The 26,261-nt window shown below is 34.6% G+C and overlaps 2 protein-coding genes across 2 annotated transcripts in view; one reads left to right on the top strand and one right to left on the bottom strand.

Annotated features, from left to right (window-relative positions):
• Positions 1-24,298, top strand: part of RO60 (Ro60, Y RNA binding protein) — a 28,268-nt gene extending 3,970 nt beyond the window's left edge. Inside the window, exons 2-9 of the mRNA XM_036084169.2 lie at positions 6,016-6,615; positions 9,943-10,163; positions 10,659-10,805; positions 11,268-11,405; positions 14,441-14,557; positions 15,515-15,628; positions 15,912-16,058; positions 17,855-24,298. Of these exons, the coding sequence (XP_035940062.2) occupies positions 6,036-6,615; positions 9,943-10,163; positions 10,659-10,805; positions 11,268-11,405; positions 14,441-14,557; positions 15,515-15,628; positions 15,912-16,058; positions 17,855-18,007 (1,617 nt within the window). The 5' untranslated portion in view covers positions 6,016-6,035 and the 3' untranslated portion in view covers positions 18,008-24,298. The remainder of the gene's footprint in view (positions 1-6,015; positions 6,616-9,942; positions 10,164-10,658; positions 10,806-11,267; positions 11,406-14,440; positions 14,558-15,514; positions 15,629-15,911; positions 16,059-17,854) is intronic.
• Positions 1-26,261, bottom strand: part of UCHL5 (ubiquitin C-terminal hydrolase L5) — an 82,662-nt gene that overhangs the window by 46,922 nt on the left and 9,479 nt on the right. The gene's annotated exons all lie outside the window — the stretch shown is intronic.

Here is a 26,261-nt window from a genome sequence, read left to right as displayed (position 1 = left end):
AGTGGCTGATTATATACTTTCAAATTGGGAAGGTGTTAGGGATAGCGTAAGTCTCCAAGGAATTTGAAAGCAAGGTTTCCAGGACCTTGAGGGGCTAGCTGTTAGGAAAATGTCATTTATTACTGTCTAATAAAACCTTAGTTATGAGACTCAGATGTATATCAGGAGGCCATATGCTTGGAGGATGATTGCTAACATATATCTGGAGGAGGGGGATAGAGATAAAGGAAATTTTCAAAAGGATTGTGATGGGATCCTGGAGGTTGGGCTAATGTCAAGCTAAGGTTGCCTTTTGCCTTATTAACGTTGAAGTAGCTACCTAAGCTCCTTGATACCAAGTTGTCTCTGCCTGTCCCAAGTACTTGTCAATGGGCTGCAAAGGAAATTTAATTTTTTCTGTATTTCTTTCTCCTTTGTTCTCCACATCAATGAGTACTGATATTCAGCATCTTTTTATGTATTTATTGGCCATTTGTATATCTTTGAAGAAGTGCCTACTCAGATGCTTTGCCTATTTTTTAATTGGGTTATTTTATTATTATTGAGTTAGGAGTTTTTTTTATATATATTCTAGATATAAGTTCCTTATGGTATGATTTGCAAGTATTTTCTCCCATTCCATGGGATCTCTTTTCACATTCTTGGTGGTATCCTTTGAAACACAAGTTTTAAATTTTGACGAAATCCAGTTTATCTTTTTTCTTTTGTTACTTTTGCCTTTGTTGTCTGTTTTGAGATCAGTTCTCTGTCACAGACTCTGTCCTGCAATTCAGTTCAGTTCCAGAGTTAGCTTCAGATCCCACAAGTTAGAGGGCAAGATGCCCAACAAGACTGCCCTTATTTCAGACACCAGCTAGAGTAGGGTCCCTAGTCTATGCAACCAACTACAATAAGTCTTCCCACAACCCCCCAGGGTCGATAATTCACTAGAATGACTCACATAACTCAGTAAAAGCACTATCCTTATGATTATAGTTTTAATATAAAGGATATGACTCAGGAACAGCCAAGTGGAAGTCACATAATAGGCCAAAGTCTAGAGGCAAGAGAGGGAATACCCTCAGTGTTGAATCCTGGCAGTTCATAACTCCCAGCAGATCAGTTTCTTAACCAGTTAGGAAGCTCCACTGAACTTCGATGTTCAGAGTTTGTACATGGGATTTTATTATGGGGCATGATTGATTGTGACTGGTTGACTATGTGGTTGAGCCCAACCTTGGGCCCTACACCCCTCCTGGGGTGTTTGATCTGGCCCAGAATTCCAACTCTTTAATCAAATGATTGGTCTTTCCGGTGACCAGCCCCCATCCTGAAGCCCAGAATGAATCGCCACATTAGCATAACAAAGACTCCTATCAATCTGGAAATTCCAAGGATTTTTGAAGCCCTGCCAAGAAACATGGACAAAAACTAGATACTCTTTATTATACCACTGTCTTATCACCCAGCCAATTTTAAAGTTAATTTATATATCAGCACTTAGGGACAAGGAGAGTAGCTTAGAACTGCTGCCATTCCGCTTTTCATATTTCACTTTTAAAAATTTGATTGTGGCAAATTTACACAAATGAGGAGAGAGGGGCCATTCATGTGATCTGTTCCACTGTTTTATGTTGCATCCTGGAAAGAATAGTCAGCGAAGCATGTGAAAGCTGAGCCTTTTTTCCTGCAGAAATGTTTAAAGGGTAGGTCTTCGGGTTGTTTTTAACATATGCAAGAGTAAGATTCCTTTGATAAGGCAATGAGTAAGTAACTACATTTCTTATAATAGGGATTACAAGGATTACATTTAGGGATTGCTTTTAAGCATCTACCCTAGATTTAAAAGTTCATTTTTCTGCTTGCTCAACAAAAGATAACTTGAATACCTAATATTAAATATATTAGAAAAACTTAGAGATACTGTTCTGCTCAAAAGACATTTTTACTCCATACTCATTACTTCCTCTTTGTAACTTTTTCACGTTTAATTTTTCTTGATTGTATATCCACTACCTGTATGTAGTATATTTTTTCTTGATTACAGAATTTATCTTAAAGGCTTGAATTACATTTTTAATTGTACATGTTGAGTCTTATTTTCAAAATAAATGTGTTACAGGAAAGAAAAACCAGTCATACATGATTCTTAGATGGTTCAGAAAATCACTTTAATACTGCTTAGTTATCCTCAAATATGCATTACTTAAGTGGTGTTCTAGGTTCAGAGAAGGGATACACAATTAAACCAGATCCCTGCTCTTAAGGGAACTAATATTAGCTAGACATACGAAGAATAATAACAAGGGAAAGAATTTGGAGGGGAGGGAATTTTGAGATTTGGATTGGGACCTTTAAATCACACCTCTTGGGTTTTGGTTCAGGAAAGCTGTTTTATTAGCATAATTTGATATTGAGTATCATTTCAATATTATTCATCTAACAAATACAACTAATAAGCAGGAATAGCCAGGTTAAAGTACCACCCAAGGGTATTTTTGTAAAAGCTTAGAGATGAAGCTAGCAATGTCAAACGCAGTGTAAAAGTCAAAATAATAGAAAATTTTCTACTGGAATTAGCAGTTAAGGTGTCAGTCTTTGAGAAGCCTGTTATTCTCAAAGTTTTTTTGATTGAAAGGCAGATAAGAAGCCATATTGAAAAGGGTAAGAATAAATAGCAGAAGCATCATCTGTTGCACCAGGAGTTTCAGCCTATACTGCGCTGGGTAACTATAAATCAGTCCTTAATGACTAATATAATATGATCATTACACTTGACACCTGAGGCCTAGGTCTGCCCTAACATAAGCTACTTTATACCAGAACTTTATTTGAAATATGACGCTGTTTATTTCCAACACCCCCCTCCCCACCTACAGTCACATTCAAAATGTGAGGGTTTCCATTCTCCAGTGCATTTATCCCCACACCATTCTGAGACCCAACTTCATTGCTCCCTTGCATACCAGACTTCCCACATTGGAAACTTCCTCAATTTCCTTATTCTTCTCTCTTTTCTCAAACCCATCTTCACCCTTAGTGAAGGAGATACCTCTTTTGCTGTCAATAGGCCAGTCTCAACCTGGATGCTCTAAAGCTCATTCTGTTCCACTTTTAGTGATCTCATTCCCTCAGTTATATTCTTTCTTTACTGTCTTCCACTCTCCAAATTGAATCATTCAACTTCAGCCTCAGTGTCTTCTCATCTAGAAAGGTAAAAAGATTTTTCTTCGTGTTCTCATCTTCTCTGTTACCGTCCCAAAAGAGTAGTCCACCTTTGAAGTCTCTCACTCATTGCATACTCCTACTAATCTTACCACTGTAATCAGGCTCTCTCTTGCAGAACTCTACTACAGTTGCCCTTCCTCATCACTACTGTTTGCTAATCCAGTAGTCATTTTCCCGAGTTATTTTACTTCATCTCTGAGCATTTGGCAATTACCAGCCACTGACTCCTTGAAATTCTCTTCCCTATGGTCCATGATATTACTGTTCTGGTTTGCTATGTACCCCTCCTTCTCTTTCTCCTTTAAAAAGGGCCCTTTTCTCCCTAGTTCTTTTTTTTTAAGATTTTATTTATTTATTTTTGAGAAAGAGAGCAGGAGCAGGGGGAAGGGAGAAGCAGACTCCCCACTGAGCAGGGAGCCCGATGTGGGCCTCCATCCCAGGACCCCAAGATCATGACCTGAGCTGAAGGCAGACACCCAACCGAGCCACCCAGGCGCTCCTTTCCCTAGCTCTTAATTATTAATATTCACCAGGATTCCATCTTAAGGCTTACCCACAATATATAAACATGTTCAAACTTGTATCATCCTCAAAACAAAATTTCTTTTACCTTGTGTTGCTTTTTAAGTTACTACCTTACCTGCCATTTCTTTATAGCTGTGCCAGTATACTTAGTTCTTTTTCTAAAATCTAAAGATAGCAAGATTTCAGAAATCCCTTTCTGGAACACATTCCCCCAAACTTAATATACCAGTTTTTCAGTTTGCCTTCTCTGCACAAGTCTTTTTGTATTACTGAAACAGCATTATTTTATTCTCCTCTGCTGACTCACACAGTACTTTTTTATTAAAGCACTTAATTACAGTTGGCTTTGTATATGTATATATTTCTGCCTCACCAAACAGAATGTGGTTTTTCTAAGGGCAAGAAAAAAACCTTTTTGGGGGGATGGGGGAAATTAAAAAAAAAATCTTTTTATTTGAACAGGAATTTCTTTAATGTCTTACACATAATATGCAGTAAATGCTGCTTACGTTTTTTTTGTTGTTGTTGGTTGTATTGTTTTGTTTTGTTTGCCATGGGGAGAAGCCTAGTGCAGTGCACTATAATGGTATAGGCAGGAGACTTGGAGCACCTGGATAAGTAGCTCTACTGTAGTAAGAGTAGCAGTGGACTGATACAAGTAGTGGACAGTTGTGGTTGCTCCATTAGGAGGATAAAAAGGGATATTGCTGTCTTACAGCTAGTTCTAGTAGCTTTAGGGATAATGGAAGGAGGAAAGCACAGGTAGTTACAGATCACATAAGCGATAAATGAGCATAGTGATAGGAATTTAATCAATTAGGATGCTCTCAACCATAGGTAACAGAAAACTTACAAATGGCTTAAACAATAAGGATACATTTATGATATATTATGAAATGTGTAAGTAAGGCATTTCCAGGTAGCTCAAAGATACCAGGGACCCAGATTCTAATTTTTTCTTTTTTCAGTTCTACTGTGCTTATAAATTAGTGTGTCTTCATATACTGACTCCCCTGTGGCTCTAGCCCACTGCTCCAAGCATCACTTGTAAATGAATGTCTGAAGGTAGAAAGGGGAACATCCTTTTTAAGAGCCCAAGCCCACTTTTAAGAGTGAAGAAAATCACAGAAGTATTCTCTACAGACTTAATCGTGTCACAGTGGCCAGTTACGTGCCCTTTCCTATACTTGTCACATGGCCAAAGAAATGAGAGCATCACCTGGGAACTTGTGATAAGTACAAATGCATAGGCCTTACCCCAGACATACTGAATTAAAAAAGAAACTTTGGAGGGGAGCCTGGGTGGCTCAGACAGTTAAGCATCTGCCTTCGGCTCAGGTCATGATCCTGGGGTCCTGGGATCGAGCCCCACATCGGGCTCCCTGCTGAGCAGGGAGCCTGCTTCTCCCTCTCCCTCTGCCTGCCGCTCCCCCTGCTTGTACTCTCTCTCTGTCAAATAAAAAAATAACAACAATAAAAAAATCTAAAAAAAAAAAAAGAAAGAAAAACTTTGGGGATGGTGGGTGGGACCCACCACTCTGTGTTTTAACTAGCAATTCAAGTACATCTGATGCACACAGTTTGAAAACCACTGGCTTAGAGCAATCAAGATTCATCCCTTAGGGCTGGAGAAAAGGCTAGCCTCCCCTGAAGAACTTTCCTGCTTGGAAAAAAAGGGGAGGGAAGGAATGGATGTTGGATATGCAACCAAAACTGCGTGCCCAGTTATTCAGAGAGATCTTTTTTAGCCTCAGCTACCATAGCTGCCCTCACTAACCCTTTTATTCTCTTTCTAGGCCCCCAGAGCCCATGCTGAGCTGCCTGCTTAGTCTCTGAAGCAACAAACTATGCCTCAGAAATGTAACCTAATTGCTTCTGGCTGTCATGCTACCACTTAATGAGCTTAAAAAATACTTGTTAAGTTAAAAGATTGTGTAACAGGGGCACCTTGGGTGGCTCAAGTGGTTAAGCCTCTGACTTCGGACTTCGGCTCAAGTCGTGATCTCAGAGTCCTGGGATGGAGCCCTGAGCTGCAGGCTCTACTAGACTCTGGGAAGTCTGCTGCTCCCTCTGCCCCTCTCCCCTGTGAGTGCGCGTGCGCATGTGTATGCTGGCACGCGCACGCGCACACACGCTCTCAAAATCTTTTTTAAAAAAATCAAAGATTTTGTAACAGATTTCAAAAAGCATAGATTAATAAATGTTTTCAAAAATAAAGACGTTTTCCTTTTTGTAATTTTACTGTTTTCTTTCTAGCTATAATAACATTTTGCTTTTTGATAGGTTTCCTAAAAGACAGAAAAATGGAGGAATCAGTAAACCAAATGCAACCACTGAATGAGAAACCGATAACCAATTCTGAAGATGGATATGTATGGCAAGTCACTGATATGAATCGACTACACCGGTTCTTATGTTTTGGTTCTGAAGGTGGGACTTATTATATCAAAGAACAGAAGTTGGGCCTTGAAAATGCTGAAGCTTTAATTAGACTGATTGAAGATGGAAGAGGATGTGAAGTGATCCAGGAAATAAAGTCATTTAGTCAAGAAGGCAGAACCGCAAAGCAAGAGCCTATGCTCTTTGCACTTGCCATTTGTTCTCAGTGTTCCGACATAAGCACAAAACAAGCAGCATTTAAAGCTGTTTCTGAAGTTTGTCGCATTCCTACACATCTCTTTACTTTTATCCAGTTTAAGAAAGATCTGAAGGAAAGCATGAAATGTGGCATGTGGGGTCGTGCCCTCCGGAAGGCTATAGCAGACTGGTACAATGAAAAGGGGGGCATGGCCCTTGCTCTGGCAGTTACAAAGTATAAACAAAGAAATGGCTGGTCTCACAAAGATCTGTTAAGATTGTCACATCTTAAACCTTCCAGTGAAGGTAAGCATGAGATCTTTGGGTTGGGGGAGGTTGCAGATATCTGGTAAACACCAAGTTTTTATCTGACATAAGATAATTATATAATATCTTCTAGAAATAGCCTTTCAGCTTCAAAACACATTGGTTGATTAATTCAAATGTTTAATGCCAACCTGGAATTAAACCCCTACCACAGGCAATCCAGACATTACTAATCAAGGATCAAACGACAGATACAGATTAATCTAAATCTCAAAATGTCACCATGCTAACTAGAATGCTTACCCAAGTGATTATGCACTATGAAAGCAGCATGAACATGATTAAAGTTGTAGTAATAAGCAAAACAGCTCCTAGCCAGTAGATGGCAGATAGCCAGGCTATACTGCTCTAGTCCCTTATGATTTTTTTCCCTCCCTGTCTTCCTAGGATATATGTTCCATGGAACCTAAAGGCTACCTGAAATAGTGCTGAACTTAACAATTCAGGATGTTAATTGTCTCCAAGCAGTCAGCCAGGGGACCTGGTAACCTGGGGCAGTTTTTCTGTGTCTATGGGAAGAGACTTTTGAGAAGTTAGTTGGATGTATGATAATTACTTAGTCCTTCTTAGAAGGGAAATAAGAAAAACATTTGGGCAAGAATAATGTAAAATATGAACTTCCACAACATTTCCAAAATATGCTCTTTTTTAATACCACAAGTGAAACTTGAAAAGACAGTTCCTCATTAATTCCTAATTTATCCATTTTATTATGAATGGACCTTTTAAAATGAAATTTAAACAGTAAATTATTGCAAATAGTTATATAAACACACCCATTTGTATTTTGTTTTTTTATTAGAAATTATATGTTTCTTTTAAAATAGCTGGATAATACATAAAAATATAATGCAGAAAGTAGGAGTCCTGCCCTTCAAAAGAAATCACTGTTACGTGTTGTATATGACTCCTAAACATACACTGTTTTATTTTTTAAATTTTTATATACCTTCTTTGTTTCAGTTAAAAGCATATTGATATTTCTTCAAGTCAGTAGAAATAGTTGCTTATATAGCGTATGAATATACTATAATTTAGCTAGTCTCTTACTGATGACACTGAAATAGCTTCTGGTTTCTTATACTATTACAAAACTGCTACAGTGAAAAAACTTGCATAATGTAAATATTTATATAATGGGTAAACCCACAGAGTATATAGAAGTGGCCGGTTTCCCCACATTTGAACACTGACTATTACCAGTGTTTTTTAATCTCTGCCAATAGGATAGGTGAAAAATTATATCTTATTGAATTTGTGGGCAAATGTTCATCTTCTCATATGCTGCTGATTATATGTAATTTTTTGAGTATATCTTTGTCCTTTTTTCCATTGAGTTGCTATTCTTAATATTGATTGTCACCATTCATTCATTCAACAAATATTTATTGAGCACCAAATGGATGGGCACTGTTCTAAGAACTTGGGACACATAGGAATTTATAACTTCATATTATATACATATGATGCACATTCCCCCCCTTTTTTTCTTTGTCTTTCAATTTTTTTTGATGGGGGTTTCTGGCATATTGAGGTGTGGAATTTTAATGTAATGAAACTTGACTGTTTTTCTTCATAGATTTTTGTTTTGTGTTGGGTTTAGAATGGCCTTTTCCAACCTAAAGTCATAAAAATATTTACCTGTTTTTTTTTCTCTAATGTATTCATGCTTTAATTTTTTACTTTTAAATCTTTAATTCAGTATAAGAAGAATGTAGGGATCCAGCTTTGTCTGTTGAGACACTACATGGTAGTGTGTACCTAAGTGCTAGTTCTAATTGGAAAAACTAGTTTCTGAATTTGTGCAGATAGTTATTCTGGGTTTTGAATTCTTGTTCTATAAAATGAGGAATTAGTGGATGTTCCCTAAACTTGCTCCCACAGAGAGTATTCTTTAATTCTAAATTTTTTGAGGGCAGAACTCATACTTAAAATCTTTTAGTAATAGCAATATGTTCAGGCGTAAGAGATCCCTATGCTTCTTAGAGTGAAAAGAATTTGGAAAGAAACTCTAAGCTTCCAGAATAAGTAATATTGTAATACTTTAACTGAAATGTGTATTTGAAACAGATGAAACACGTCAAAATATAATTTAATTAATCAGGTATTTATTGTATACTTACTGTGTGGCCAACATAAACTTGAGTAAGATAAAAATAATAATAAGCCTGCCTTTAAGGAAGTTATATTTTAGTTGGAAAGACAAAATAGAGAAGACATGCTCACATACGAAACATTTAGTAATTTAAGACAATATAAAATTTTGTTACTAAAAACTGGATAACAAGAGTCACAATACTTTAGAAGTCCCTACATATTAGTATTGACTTTTGATCAAATTATTTAGAGTCCAGAGATAACACATAGTCTCAGTCTGCCTTAAGGATGGATTTTATTTGGCCTGCACAGTATTTTAGGGAAAAAATGAATTCTTTGCTAACATCACTTTAAAAAAATCAGAAGACATCACATAAAAATACGTATTCTAGCTTGAAAATACTTTATTTGGTAGCACTAAGCCAAAACTTCACTAAAACATTAGTAGGTTGTACTCTCTTTAGTTTGTTCCATCATCTTAACCACTGTCTATTACATGACCTGTGCCATTTATTTATTTTACCAACATTTACCCCATAGGCCTTTTTGAGTCTGATAACTCAAACATCCCCTTCCCCATTTTACAGAAGTGAGAGCTAAGGCCCAAATTGGTCACACAGCCATTTATTGACAAAATGTAGGCTTAGAACCCAAGCTTCCTCAGCATCCCAATCCAAAGTTCTTTCCACTATTAAAAGAAATTACAAAAGAAATGAACACCTTGTTTTCCTTTAATTTGGCCTCATTTAATTAAAAAAAAAATTACAAATTACTTACCTACCTGTCCACTTCCACTTATCTCTGCTACTTGTAAATGCTTATTTATTTAGTAGCAGAAAGGGACAAGTGAATAGGAGAATAATTGAGACAGATCCGTACTTTGTGAATTGTTCTGAGATTGTAGACCTGAGATAGGTATTGTCTACCAAAGTTTCTAATGCTGGTGTCTCAAGAAAGAAAAAAACTCTATAATAAAATGACTTAGAATATAGGAGATTTTTTTCCAGAGCCTCATATTAAAACGATTATGATAGAATAAACAAAATCATTTGACTCCATTGGTTTAAATGTCTTTGTTATATCATAGAAAGCAGCCTCACAGTGTAAAGAGTTTAGCTCCTCTGTATCTAGTTATTTCATTCTCAGTAAACATGTTCTGTTTTTCACCCAGAAATTCTCATGCCATTTCAATTCTTTATTTTCTTAAAGGACTTGCTATTGTGACCAAATATATTACAAAGGGCTGGAAAGAAGTCCATGAATTGTATAAAGAAAAAGCACTTTCTGTGGAGACTGAAAAATTATTAAAGTATCTGGAGGCTGTAGAGAAAGTGAAACGCACAAAAGACGAACTGGAAGTCATTCATCTAATAGAAGAGCATAGATTAGTTAGGGAACATCTTCTAACAAATCATTTAAAGTCTAAAGAGGTAAGTATAGCATGTGATTAAACATGTGAGTAATTTGTGGTTTGTATTATGTATTAAAATTTATGATGTGATAGGTATAAAATTTAAGATGTAATTTATAAGATGGGTAACATCAGTTCTTTTTAACAAAAATGTAAATTAATATCTTGAAATTAATATTTATTTAAAATACTTAATACAATGTCCAGATGTAGTTGGCATTCAGTTAAGTGTTATTTCTGCTTCATAAAGGCTGGTTAATTTGCCTTGCTAATTAAAAATAAATAAAATTCTTCTGTGCAGTTCCTTCATAATACAGGCTTTACTTTCTTACTCTAGTAAAGAGCAAGTTAATTTGATAAGCCTTTAACCAATGTGTAAATCTTTTTATTTAGGAAATACTTAGAACCCCAAAAGAAAGCCTTAAAGAATATGTTAGTGATATTATTGATACCGCTATTATACTGATTCATTTGCCCTTAATTTCTTATATTTCTACGTGTTTTACTTTAATAGGTATGGAAGGCTTTGTTACAAGAAATGCCTCTTACCGCATTACTAAGGAATCTAGGAAAGATGACTGCTAATTCGGTGCTTGAACCAGGAAATTCAGAAGTATCTTTAGTATGTGAAAAACTGTGTAATGAAAAACTGTTAAAAAAGGTAAGCATTGGGTGGCTCGGTTGAACATCTGCCTTTGGCTCAGGTCATGATCCCGGGGTCCTCAGATCCCCCTGCTCAGCAGGGACCTACTTCTCCCTCTCCCTCTGCCCCTCCCCCCGCTTGTGTGTGTGTGCATGCGCGCGCTCTCTCTCTCTCTCTCAAATAAATAAATAAAATCTTAAAAAAAAGAAAAGAAAAAGGTAAGCATTACCTTTGTTAGCTACTACTAATTGAAAAAGTCACCTCCTAAATTTTGGAAATGTAGCCAGTGCAGTTTCGGGTGTTCTGAGACTTGGATACTTTTATCATACCAGATTTCATTTAACTATGAAGTCTATGTCCTCGTTTTTGTTTTTTCTCTATGAAATATATTTATTAGCTACAGTAACAAAACCTAAGACACATAATGACTATCTTTCATTTGAATTTTGCATTTACTTTCTGTTTCTGTCTTGTTTCTAGGCTCGTATACATCCATTTCATGTTTTAATTGCATCAGAAACTTATAAAACAGGTCATGGTCTCAGAGGAAAACTAAAGTGGCGCCCTGATGAGGAAATTTTGAAAGCTTTGGATGCCGCTTTTTATAAAACATTTAAGGTAATGGTTGACTTTTGTTTTATAACAAATGACCCAGTTGGGACTTGATATATTTTATAAAAACACATTTTAAAGATGATACTAATAGTTTAACCATTTTTTATTAGATACTCATTTGTTTTTCCATAGTTCGTGTAAATGTGGATATATAATTAACATGGTTAAGTTTATGAGTAAAGAATTTCTCCTTACCTGTGGACAATACCCAATCATAAAATCATTTTGTTAAGTTTTAAAATACCAAATTTAAAATTTTTTATTCCTGTAGAGTCCTTTGACTTGGTCCTCTGTCATTCTATTAATCAGTAGTGGATCTCCTCTGTCTTCGTGGGAAGTGATTTTTTTTTTTTTAGGACTGAAAATCCTACATCAGAGCTATAAGTTAGTTTTTGGTTTTAAAATGTTCTTGTTATTCCGCAAAATAGTAGTAACTAAATTCAGCAAATTAAAGGGATTATACAAATGAAATTTATCTTCAATATACAAAAATCAATGTAATACATCACATTAATAGAATGAAAGGACAGTCACGGGATCTCAGTGCAGAAAAAGCATTTGACAAAATTCAGTACCATTTCATGATTTAAAAAAACAATAAACTAGGAATAGAAATGAACTTCCTCAACATGATAAAGAACATATATAAAAAACCCACAGCTGTCGTTATACTCAATGGTGAAAGATTGAAATCTTTTCCCCTAAATCTAGAGAACAAGACAAAAATGCCAACTTTTTTCCACTTCAGTTCTACAAAGTACTGGAAGTTCTAGCAGTTAGGCAAGAAAAAATAAATAAAAGGCATCCAGATTGGAAAGGACGAAAAATTATCTCTGTTCTCAGATGACATGATCTTATTAGGAGAAAAGCCTACAGAATTCACAGAGAGCTTAGAGCCAACAAACAAATCCAGCAGAGTTGCAGGATATAAAACCAATAGGTTTTTCTAAAATACTAAAATCATTAGTATTTCTATATACTAGCAATGAACAATCCAAAGGCCTTAACCTTTGATTAGCCTTAAGAAAACATTTCCACTTACAGTAGTATCAAAAAATAAATACAAGACGTAGGAATAAACTATGAAGGTGCAAGATTCGTAAACCGAAAACTATAAAACATTGTTGCAAGAAGTTTAAAAAGACATAAATAAATGGGGGGAAAGACATGGTTTGGAAGACTTGTTAAGATGACAGTACTACCCAAAACAATCTACACATTCAGTGCAATTCCTCTGGCTTGTTTTGCAGAAATAGAACCCACTGTAAAATTTATGTGGACTTTAAAGGGACCCTCAAATAACAAAACCAATCTTGAAAAAGAACCAAGTTGGACTACTCATACTTCCAAACTTACAGGTTTCAAAACTTAGTATAAAGCTACAGTAATCACAACCATGTGGTACTGGCATCAAGGCAAATACATGGACCAATGGAATAGAATGCAGAGGCTAGAAATGAACTCTCACACGTGTGATCAATTGATTTTTGACAAGAGTGTCAGAACAGGCTAATGCAGGAAAAGCTGGTCTTCAAAAAATGGTGCTGGAGAAACTGGATAACCACATGCAAAAGAACAAACTTGCCTCTTTAAATTACACCACATACAAAAATTAAAGTGGACCAGTGACCTATATTTAAGAGCTGAAACTATAAAATTCTTAGAAGAAAACAAGAGGGAAAGTTTCATGACATTAGATATGGCAGTAGATTCTTACATATGTCACCAAAGCACAGGCAATAAAAGGAAAAGTAAATGAATTGGACTTCATCAAAATTTAATAAACCTTTTGTGCATCAAAGGACACTATCAAGAGAGTGAAAAGATAACCTACAGAATAGGAGAAAATATTTGTAGATCATGTATTTGATAGCTTTTTAATGTTTAGAATATATATAAAGTGCTACAGCTCCACAGTAAAAATACAAAAAGCCAATTCAAAAATGGGGAAAGTAGTTGAACAAGATATTTCTCCAAAGAAGGTATCCAACTGGCCAATTAGCACGTGAAAAGATGTTCAACATCATTAGTCATCAGGGAAATGCAAATCATTGGTTCTTATCAAAAAAGCAGAAATAACAAGCCTTTGGGAGGATAGGAGAAATTGCAACCCTAGTACATTGCTGGTGGGAATGTAAACTGGTACAGGCCTGTGGAAACAGTTTGGTTGTTCCTCAGAAAGTTAAACATAGCATTACCATGCCATCCAGCATTTCCACCACCTATGTATATACCCAAAAGAATTGAAAACAGAGAATCAAATGTACCTGTAAATGAATGATAATAGGAACACTATTCACAATAGCTAAAAGGTAGAAACAGCCCAAGTGTTCATCAAGAGATGAATGGATAAACAAAATACAGTATATACATACAGTGGAGTATTCACTTACAAAGGAATGGATTTTGAAACATGCTACAACGTGAACCTTGAAAACATTATGCTAAGTGAAATAAGCCAGATACTAAAGGACAGGTATTATATGATTCCATTTATATGAGGTATCCGGAATAGGCAAATTCATAAAAAAGAAGTAAAACAGAAGTTGCAAGGGGCTAAAGGGGGGTGGGAATGGGGAGTTATTAATGGTTACAGAGTTTCTATTTGGGATGATGAAAAGGTTCTGGAAATAGATAGTGGTGGTTACATACCATTGTAAATGTACTTAATGCCATGGAATTGTACCCTTAAAAATGATTTAAAAGCAATTTATGTTATTTATATTTTACCACAAAAAAATTTTGCTAGAAATTCTCAGTTTACTTTATGAGGAATGATTTCTAAAAAAGAAAACACAGGAATATGGTAACTTCTTTAAATAAAATTACTAAGTAGGCTATCTTATTTTCTTTGTTTTTCCCCTCTAGTAAAAGCTAAGCATTTTCAAGTACTTGTCAATTAATTGGTAAATCAAAAATCACGTCTTTTATCTTAGAAGTCTCTCAAGTGAAAGATGAGTAAATATGATTTTTAGGAATCTAATTGTAATTTCTATGATTGCTTTTAATGATTGTTTTGTTTTGTTTTATTTTTTTAGACAGTGGAGCCAACTGGAAAGCGTTTCTTGCTGGCTATTGATGTCAGTGCTTCTATGAACCAGAGAGTTTTGGGTAGTGTACTCAATGCTAGCACAGTTGCTGCAGCAATGTGCATGGTGAGAACACTAAGACAATTTAGAATTTTTGCCGCCCTAAAAAATGTTTAATGGGGGGCAAAACTATAAAGTTAGATATGATCAAGGATTATGTTTTCACTTGTTTTTGTCATTTTGCTTCATAAGCAAAGTTTTAAGCCTGGGTGGCTCAGTCAGGTCACAATCTCAGGGTTGTGAGTTTGAGCCTGCATCGGGCTCCACACTGGGCATGGGGCCTGCTTAAGATTGTCGCTTTCCCTCTGCCCCTCCCCACTGATGTGCGCGCTTTTTCTCGCTCGCTCTCTTTCTCTCAAGAAAAAACAAGTTTTAAGTATACAGTATTGTAGGTAATATTTATAAAGCATGTCTAAGGAACAATAGAAATCTTAATTTTACCAAATATTAAATATTAATGTATTGTTGAGAAAGTAGATAATGCTTAGAGAAATTATTAATAAATATAGAAGTTAAAATACCAGGAACTAAGAATAACAGACTTTGGTTTTAGCCTGACTCTGTCACTTCTCTTCTGTGGCTGTATTCTTTATTTAATAAAATGAGAAGAACATATACTCTATTTGCTTCAAAGGATAGTTATGAGAACCAATTGCTTTGTAACAGTTTGTGAAAGTACTTTGAAAGCTATACTGTTACTGTGTAGTTCTAAAACAAAATAAGTTTAGAAATAAAATAAATATCTTTTCTTTTAAAGATTTTATTTGAGAGAGAGAGCACGGAGTAGGATGGAGGGGCAGAGGGAGAGGGAGAAAAAGACCCCCCACTGAGCAGGGAGCCCGATGCGGGGCTCCATCCCAGGACCCCAGGATCATGACCTGAGCCGAAGGCAGACGCTTAACCAACTGAGCCACCCAGGCGTCCCAAATTAAATATTTTCTAAAGATGAAGTTTTATGAACTTCAAGGTACTGTATTTATTTCACCGAAATCTGCTGAAAATTACCATCTTTGAATTTTTCAGGTTGTCACACGAACAGAAAAAGATTCTTATGTAGTTGCTTTTTCAGATGAAATGGTACCATGTCCAGTGACTGCAGATATGACATTACAACAGGTTTTAATGACTATGAGTCAGGTAAGGAACTGTTTTATTAAGTTTACTTAAAGTGTTGTATAATAATCTTATTTTGATGTTATGCCTGATATTAATAAGTTTATGAGAACAAATAGTTTTATCTCAATTTTCCCATGAGCACAAAATAATAAATATATACACATGCTTTGAGAACGTCTGTGTATTAGCTGTAAGCAAAATGATAATGTAAGAAATAGTATTTTTAAGTATTTAATTATTTCAGACATCTCAGTATGGAAACTAGGACACTTTTATTCTTATCCATGTTTTTGTTCTGAGTTAGATCCCAGCAGGTGGAACTGATTGCTCTCTTCCAATGATCTGGGCTCAAAAGACAAACACAGCTGCTGATGTCTTCATTGTCTTCACTGATAATGAGACTTTTGCTGGAAGTGTTCATCCTGCTTTTGCTCTCAGGGAGTATCGAAAGGTAAAATTCTAATATTCTTTCTCACCCCAAATAAGACTCAGTTCTCAAATATCCACTATGTTTTTCCAAAAAATACTGAAGATAGTTCTGTACCTTTGTATAGGGATACAACACCAGTTCAACAGTACTTGAAATAAAAAATATTGGCTATAATTACATGGTTTATTTCAACTAGTCCCAATTCTATACATTACTAAAATATCCTCTGCAAACTGTTTTTGGCAATAATAAAAATATTTTCCTTAACTCTGAATTTTTAATAATTCATTGTGCTCCTTGAAAAATTAAAGTATCATTTATTAATTTTGTTAAAGCACTACATAAAGTTAAAGCAAAGCTATCGTCTGTTTTAAGTTTTATGGCTACTTCTGTGTTCTAATCAGTGCTCTCTCTGAAATCATGGAAATGTTCGGTATCTACAGTATCCAGTGTGGTAACCACGAGTCACGTATGGCTATCAAGCACTTGAATTGTGGCTAGTATGTTGAGAACTAGGACTTGAGGGGTTCTGGTTCTCAGATTGGGGTTTTCCTATCAGCAGCCTTAGCCTGGGACCTTATTAGAATTGCAAATTCCTGGACCCCATGGGAGACCTGCTAAATAAAAACTGGAGAGTGGGATTATGTTTTAACAAACCCTCCTGGGGATTCTAATGTATGTTAAGTTTGAGAAAAAGGGAGAGAATAGAAATTGTAGTCAAGGCAACCTGGGTTCTGAGTCCTGGGTCTTTCTCTTTTACTAACTGTGGACCTATGCAAATGATTTAACTGATACATGTCATAGTATTTAATAGTACCAACCTTTTAGAGTTATAACAATTACATTAGATAAGTTACTTAAAGAGTTCATTATGGTATCTGGCATATTGTATACTCAGTGGTTATTGGGTTTTCTCCAAAATTCAATTATTTTAACCTAAAGTCATAGCTGTAGAGAACAAGTTCTTACATGTGACATGTATATATCACATATAACAAAAACATAGACCAAAAGTTGAGAATCGCAGGGAAATACTTCTTTATATATACCCACACACACTGCCCCAGTGTGTCATATATTGGTAAAAATACTTGATGCCCCCAAATGTCCTGACAGGTTTCATAAGTAGAAAGTCTCTAGGCTGCATAAGAATGCACTCTATAGGGGCGCCTGGGTGGCTCAGTCGTTAAGCATCTGCCGTCGGCTCAGGTCGTGATCCCAGGGTCCTGGGATCGAGCCCCACATCAGGCTCCCTGCTTGCCAGGAAGCCTGCTTCTCCATCTCCCATTCCCCCTGCTTGTATTCCCTCTCTCGCTATGTCTCTGTCAAATAAATAAATAAAATCTTTAAAAAAAAAAGAATGCATTCTATGGCCCATGGAACAGAGAAGTGGGAATTTCAGGCAGGCTGTTTACACAATTTTATTTTCTGTTCTGAAGATCACAGAGTCTGACCCTGAAAGATTAACAAATTTTGGGCGCCTGGGTGGCTCAGTTGGTTAAGCGACTGCCTTCGGCTCAGGTCATGATCCTGGAGTCCCTGGATTGAGTCCCGCATCGAGCTCCCTGCTCAGCAGGGAGTCTGCTTCGCCCTCTGACCCTGTCCCCTCTCATGTGTTCTCTCTCTCTCAAATAAATAAAAATCTTTAAAAAAAAAAAAAAAAAAAAAAAAGAAAGATTAACAAATTTTATGGAGAGAAAAAAATAATGACTTTGAAATGAAAAGTTGTGATAGAATTTGAAGTGTTTTAATTTTGGAGGTTATTTGCTTTTGCTTACATAAATTTTTTAAATATGTATTTTGATCTTTTCCTACAGAAAATGGACATTCCAGCTAAATTGATTGTTTGTGGAATGACGTCAAATGGTTTTACCATTGCAGACCCAGATGATAGAGGCATGTTGGATATGTGTGGCTTTGACACTGGAGCTCTGGATGTAATTCGAAATTTCACATTAGATGTGATTTAACCATAAGCACCAGCATGATCTAAGAGGTCCGTTGCCATCAGTGATCTCACTAAAAATATGTAGCTACTTCCCAGCTAATCTTAATCCAATGAAAGATGATAAGATGATAGTATAGTATGTGCATAATGGAAAATTTACCTTACCAAAAAAAAAAGATGAGCCCAAAGTTCTTTCTGTCTACTAAACTAGCTCTTGGGAAATAGCTTCAAAATACACTGTAGCTCCCTCTATCTAACAGAGAACTTCTTGTTGATAGACACTGTAAAATAGTCAAACAGTTTTGCTGTGGTGAATAATCACATTTGTACGTAAAAGAAGTGAGAGCCAAAAGTAAGTAGTTCCTTATCATGTCACTTGTTTGAAAAGTGCTTAAAGTTTTCTTAAATGTTTGCATTGGGAAAGGACAGCTATGATAATGTCCAAATACTCTGAAATGCACTGGACCATGTAACTGTGATGGAATATGAAATTCATGTGTAAATTTTTATACCAAGCAGTTTAAAAAAAAAAAAAAGACATTTGATTAAATAATGAACAAGTTTTACAAATTCTTTGAAGTTTTCTAAGATCACATAACTAGCAGCTTTCTTACTCGGTGAAAAAGATGCTTTGATATTTTATTTACACTTGTAGGATTGTTACATTAACCAGAAAAATAGTGGAAAAACCCCTGAGAAAAGACACTAAAGTTTGTGTCAACTGAGGAAGTCTGTTTGGTTTGCATTTTGTTTTTGTGCATTTTATTGCTGTGAGTGGGGGCATGACTTGACAGTTTGTGCTGAAATATAACAACAAGCCAGGTGTAGCCACACTTTTTCTTTTTTTCATAGTCCTACCAAATGAAAACAACAAACTGTTTTAAGCATTTAATTCCCCCACTCATAAATCTGAAAGTGACAATTAAAATCTCAACTGTAACCAGCTTAGCTTTTTCATTACTTGAAAATAAATATTCTAATTACCTTTAACTATTTTTTTAGTCAATTGTCAGTGGGTTTTAGATATTTCCTAATTGTAAACATGTCAATGACATATCTCTGTCCATTATTCATTTGTGGCAAGACATTCTTTTTTGATAGTGTAAAAAAATAATAATAATAAAGCAAGCTAAGTCTTTCACGTTTGAAAGGCAACTTTTGAGTAACATTACCACTAACCAGTCTGTAAGAAAATTTTTTTTCTATTTTACTTGTTATGTATAATTAAACTTCCTTTTCATTACACTAAAGTGCATTATTTTCTTGAGCAAATGTCCCTTCTTTCTGGGGAGGCTTAACCTATTGAAATGCCAATATTTTTGCTCATAATTATATCATGGTTATTTAAGATAACATAAAATTTCAATTTTTATGTATTCTTTTCATAATTAATGATTTACTGAGGATTTATAAAGCCCTTCTCACTGTCATGTGAAAAGTCAAACTAGTAAATGTAAATTATAGCCTTCTGTGGTTAGGAGTTAGAGGTTTTGTTTTGAGGGCAAAGGGGACTTCAGTAGCGTTAGAATTTGTGAAGATATTTTGTTTCATGAGAAATTTGGGCTCTGGAAGTGACAAGAAAATGTCCCTTTCAACCTTATTTGACATTAATGCTGGCTCTGCTATGAGTCATTCCTTCAAGGCAACTGGTAGCAATTTGTAAACATTGTGATTTACCTGAGATTTTTTTGTCAACAAAGTAGTGTGTGCATACTACCACCCCCATACATTGCTTCTGATGTCATTGTTTTTTGACACTCTGTCAAACATTGGATGTAAGGTGTTAGCTACTTTTGATAACATTAAAATATGTTCAGATTGAACTTAAAGTTTAAAGAGCCTAGTAAAATTATATAATAGTTTTTGAAGTTTCTAAGTAAACTCAAGATCTTCTTAAATTAAAAATTATAACATGATCTAACTTTTTATTCCTAATAGAAATGTTAACTGGAATATAGCATAAAAGTTTATTTCCTTCACTTATGTACTATTCTTATAGTGCTTTTAGATGTTCACAAGCTAATCAATCCGTCAGAGAAGATTAGATGTGACCTTTTTGAAGTATTTAGGTACATCTAATTAAATGGATTAGGGTAAAATTTAAAGAAGAAAAAAATCTGAAATTTAAAAGATGATTTTTAAGTGTAGGTTAGGGATCCAAGGTCTAAAAGAGTATGGCTTTGGAGTACTAGATCTAGCAATCTTGGACTCTTCATTCCCATTCCAGAATTCATCTCCCCACAGAATGGGAAGACATGACTCACAAGAGTAGGAGGTAAAATAAAATTATTCAAGACTTTTATCTTTTTAGGTATTAGGAAATAATCTACATGATTGCTTTAGGGGTAGAAAAACAGATTGTGAACATGTATACTTTTGTAGTTCATAGTAATCCTCAATTACAATTAATGTCTTAACAACCTGTGTTGCTATATATAACATAACCCTATAGAAAAAATTTTAAAACTTTACCTCATTATGAATAAAATTTACTCAAGTGATGAAGAAGTTTTATTTTCTGAATTACTTTTAGGATTATTGCTACATTAATATTTAGGGAAATGTTGCTTTAAAAACAATTCTAAGAAAAACTTTATTTCTTAGAAAATATGTAAATATTTTCAGGATATAGTTATAATTAGTGAAACAAAACTAATGTTATACTCATACCCTTCCTTATTAGTTGAAATTTCTTGAAAATGCCATTTATTAACACTGTTACATATTATTTAGTTTAGTTACTGTTTAATGGGAACATGAGTGAGGAAGATGCTAGTGAATGGAATTTAGTGTTACCCCTCTGGAACCTCTTGCTTTATCTTACTATGTGACTGTAGACAACCAGTTTAACCTTCAATTTTGTTACCTTTGAAATGTGACCTATCTTGATGCTGAGATCTTAGAAGAATCAATGATTTAATATCTGTATAAAAGTTTAAATTAGGAGGAGGGCTTGCAATACAAATTAGAACTTTTTTAAATTAAAAACATTCTTAATAGGAGATACATATTTCAAATGATAAAATGTTTTCAAAAAACCGTTCAATAGGCTCAGTAATTTGTTAAAACATTCCTGTTCTGAGTGGGAAAATGTGGAAGATAAATGTTCACAGTGAAGGTGAGTATTACTAAGAAGTCACTATTGTCTGATCAAGAGAAAGTAACATATTCCAAGTCTTAAGATCCACTTGGATAGACCTAGAAAAACTTACACTCTAAATGAAGAACACTATTAATAAACATTTGATTAACCTTTTAAAATAACAGATAAATCTACAAATGATAGTATAACATTTTATGAGGATTTTGCCCTCATTTTCAGAGATTTTGCAAAAATAATACAAAATTTTGGAAATTTAAAGCAAAATTCCGAATAAATTGGAGGATCTGACAGTTAAGTGAAAAACATTTCAAAAGCACATCTAAACAATAAGTGAAAGGAAATCATTGTGATCACTTACTGGACTTAGCCTAATTTAACCTAAAGGTTACATACCCACAAATAAAACTTTTTTGAAAAGTGGTGCCCTTAGAGTAAGTTATCAAAAATGAAAAATTCTAGTCTTCTATGCCACAAGTTTGGGGTGATTTGTTAAGGCAATGTCCCCTTTAGAGAGATGCTCCATAGCCTCAATATAATACATGCACAAGGAAGAATTAGAAAAAAAGGTATGAATTTAGTTATATTTACTGTACAGATTTTATTTAGCATTTCCCTATTATCTGCTTCCTAAACTTATTTGTTGGAAGATTATACATTTTTTTTTCCTTAAAATTACTTTATTCTGACATTTTTGTCTTCTGTTTCTAGTCCTGCTCTTACCTCAGTAATAAAATGAATGACAGGAAAATCACCCATATTTAGGGTTGGGATGAATTTCTTTGCAGCTTTCCATTTGTTCCATACAGATTTAAGATCATATTTTTTCAAACTAATAATGGGCAGGTCTCTTGGAACAATAATTGGATTAATATATTTTCTCCCCAAATCAAATTACATTGTATACTTTTTACGTTAGATGGTTGCAAAAATTTTGTGGCCCTTAAGTAAGATTATTCAGCCTTTGTTTGCAATTCTAGATCTACTTTGCTCTTAGAAAAAGCACTCTTAGAAAAATAATTAACTGAATACTCAGAAAATAGCACATCATGCTCATATTTCCATATAAAAACCACTTTCAAATCTTTCATCTACTAAGTACTTCACTGAGTTTATATATACATCATTTGTGGTGTACAGGATCTTGTAAATAACTTGTATTCACATTTAACATTTTTTTAATTGATAAGTTTTTTATTTGCTTTTAAAAAATTATGAAGTTAATTTTAAAATTCTATGGCAATATTTTTTCATGTAGTTAAGCATACTGTTTGAATAAAATTATAATAAATAACACATTTTCCTAAACCATGAAAGTATCAAATTATATTAGAAATTGGTAGAGACAAACTAGAGGAGTTGCATTGCAAAATTCTATTACTGAAATTAAGGTGATTATTTTCAATGATTATGAATTTTATAAATACAATGAAAATATACAAAAGCTGTTTCTGAGCCTAAAGAGATTTTTCCCTTTGCTTTTTTTTAATTTAGCACGACCATGTGTCATATTAATTTTATGAACATGTCATACTGAATTTTAAAATATATTTGGATTTCTGTACTTTTAGAAGTTATCAGAAAACTGAACAAAAGAAACAGTAAGTTAGCTACATTTTTGCTGGTTTCACTTAATGAACACTTGGATTGTTGAGGGTAGTAAATGAGGTAAAGCCTTGCTATTTTATATATCATTACCACATACAATCGATAGAGTATTGAAACTTTTATTTAAATACTAGGCTTTATTTGCAGTGTAAACTTTAGAATCCATATATAGCCAAATTAAGTTTAAAATATTATACAACTAATGAATAGTAATCAGGAAATGTTTTTGTTGCACTATTATTTTAAATATGGACTATATATAATGTGGTTTGTGTGAGTAGACATTTCTGTAATGCATTTGAGTTATATTTTCTTCCTTTATGTCAGCTTCTGATAATGAAGAAGTTCTCAAAAGGGATGAGATATATGAAATCATCTTTTTAAAAAAGTTGCTTAGGGGAGAGGTGTTATAATCTAGTTCTAAAAAACTGTCCATTTGTTTTATATAAAGGCTTTGATTTCCATAATTGACCACTTACTGAATATTTAAATTACATAGAATAATGCCTGCATAGAATAAAATATAAGTATGCAAGAGCCTTAAAGTAAAAAAAATGAATCTTCTGACTGCCTTAAAATATGACTAACTCTCCAACAGGCATACTAGTTATTTTCCATAGGGTCTGTTCATTAAGTAATGCCTTAATAGTGTTAGTGTTTCTGAAGTACAGAACTCAAAGGGTCTTTTAGAGCTTTCATTTTTACCTAATGGAAATTTAACTGTTAAGTTTTAAAACCTGATAGTACATTAGTAGTTTAAGCACCTATTAACAGGATAATCTGGGTACACTGATAACATTCTACATACATGACTGTTAACATCAGTAATATTTTGTGGTAGTTTAGGGTTTTTTTATTGTTTGGTATAACAAATTATCCAAGAACCTGGACTTTGTGTAATATAATCTCCAAGGACCAAGCTGCAATATTTAAACACTATGAATGAAAAACACAGTTGTACAGTTTCAAAAATGATTACTTTTTTTGAGGGAATTTTTCAAGACAAAAGGCAAATACTTTGTTTCAAACCTATAAGCAGATTCATTCAAAGAAGTGAATATAGTTGTAAAACATTGTGATTGTTGCAATAAAAAGTAACCAGGCCAGTCATTTGTTTAATTACATTCACATTTTTACATTCACTTTGCCTTTCAAAGCAGGAATATTTTATAAAACTGAAAGGAAACTTTAAATTGTCAAGCTGGTGCTTAAGGATACAAAGTTTTATTTATACAAGTTTCATTTCAAAGGAAGGGACCCTGAAAAAGGGGGGGGCGGTTCTTAGGTCTGTTGATAAACTTACTGATACTTTGTTGAGTCTTCCATGTTTTCACTGTAAATAAATATACCTAACAATGTAATTTTGATGTTTTCTGGTAGAAAATGGATGAAATACTAATGAATTAAATTTATTTCATGATAAAAGTTTTCACCGATACTGTGAAATCTTGACTTTCTCTCCTTTTCTAGCCTCGCAAAATACCATACTGAATACATCACTGTAGACATGGGGTGCAGATGCACATTATGGGAACTGCTTCTGGTCAATTATATTATTGTAGAAATTGATAGATACACCAAATAAACTCTATGCACATCAAATAATGGTCTTCGTTTCTTTAAAGAAATAAGATTTTAAGGTTATAATATGCCTTATAAAATCTAAGGCTCTTAGTAATAAGACGAAATTAGTTTGATAATTAACATTAGCCTTCTAATGCCTTCTAATTATATATATTTAAAATACATGTGGGGCACCTGGGTGGTTCAGTCGTTAAGCGTCTGCCTTCGGCTCAGGTCATGGTCCCAGGGTCCTGGGATCGAGCCCTGCATCGGGCCCCCTGCTCGGCGGGAAGCCTGCTTCTCCCTCTCCCATTCCCCCTGCTTGTGTTCCCTCTCTCGCTGTGTCTTTGTCAAATAAATAAAATCTTTAAAAAAAAAAAAATACATATGGTTGAGGAATCTTTCCCAGTGGATTTCTGGATTTAACCAAAATGCACATTCTTAAAGAGTTTTATAACAGGATTCTTTTGTGAAGAAATTACTCAAAAGTTACCTTTGGGAAGTGATGTTAACACCAAAAATCAGTTATGTAAACAAAAAGTTTTAGTGCCAATGCAGACATTTCTCTTTTCTCTGAATTCCCATAAAACTTATGAAAACTTCTAAGATCTGAGCATATAGGTTATACAAAAGAGTAAACGCAAGTTACATCAGAATATACCTACCAAAACTTTGAACATTTGGTTGATTTTACAGTTCTCTATTTAAAGATGACAGCAGTTGTATAAAGAAAGTAAGATCACAAATGACGCATTTCTTCATGGATGAAGAAAACTAGACTTAAAAAATGTTTAACAATAGGAGGTGCCCGGGTGGCTCAGTTGGTTAAGCGGCCCACTCTTGATTTCCACTCAGGTCATGATCTCAGGGTCCTCGGATCGAGCCCCACGCTGGGCTCCCTGCTCAATAGGGAGTCTGCTTCAGGATTCTCTCTCCTGCCCCTCCCTCCGCTTACTCTCTTGTCTCTCAAATTTTTTAAAAAAGTTTAAAAAAAATTTAACAATATTAAACCTTATCAAGAAGATGTGACTTTAAAACTATTCAAATAGTATTTTTAATAATATTAGTAAACAATCCAGATCCATTTAGACAAAAGACCCAATTTTTTTCTCAACAGCTTTTTAGCTTCTCTATTAGATATTTTGGCAATTCAAGGATAAAATGATTAGTGATAAAATGAGAAACGATCCATTTTTTAATATTAGTAGGCTACAGTAAACAGCTTATCTTCCAAATCTCAACATTAAAAATTAAATAGACTGAAAAAAAAGGTAACATTACCTTTTCTTAAACATCACCATTCTCGTCTTTCTAGCCTTTGGTTCCAGAAAAACAGCTGCGGAGACAACTTATACCTAGTTTTGCCTTAGACCTGTATTATACTTTTATCAAGCTGTAAGATACAGTGTTCCGGAGTAAATGTCTCCCCAAAGTTTGTATGTTAAACCCTGATTTCTAGTGTGATGGTATTTGATGATGGGGCCCTTAGGAAGGTAATTAGGTCGTGAGGGTGGAGCCCCCGTGATGGTTTAGTGCCTTTGTAAGAAGAGACAACAGAGCTTGCTTTCTCTCTCTGCTGCCACGTGGAGACACAGAAGATGGCCATCTGCAAACCAGGAAGCGGGCCCACACCAAAAACCAAATTAGCAGGCACCCTGATCTTGGCCTTCCCAGCCTCCAGAAATTTGAGAAATAGATATTTCTTGTCTCAACCATCCAGTCTATGGTAATTTGCTATAACAGCCCAAGCTAAGACATGGGAAGAGAGAAGAAATGGAAATCTACCCCCCCTAAAATCTTAACTAGGACGCTGGAAAATCCTGATGGGTCCACAAGAAAACCATACATACTTCTGAGCCATTGTGATTATAACAGCCATTACATATTGAAAAGTCTACTGTCTATACTAAGCACCATGCGGTGTGATTTACATTATTTCCATTTCCCAAAATAAATACTAAGGAAGATGGTATCCGTATTTTATAAAAAGGAATTTATCGTTCCA

This window comes from Halichoerus grypus, chromosome 7, assembly GCF_964656455.1.
Source record: "Halichoerus grypus chromosome 7, mHalGry1.hap1.1, whole genome shotgun sequence".
In the NCBI taxonomy this organism is placed as follows: domain Eukaryota; kingdom Metazoa; phylum Chordata; class Mammalia; order Carnivora; family Phocidae; genus Halichoerus; species Halichoerus grypus.
This window is presented reverse-complemented; position numbering and strand designations above follow the sequence as displayed.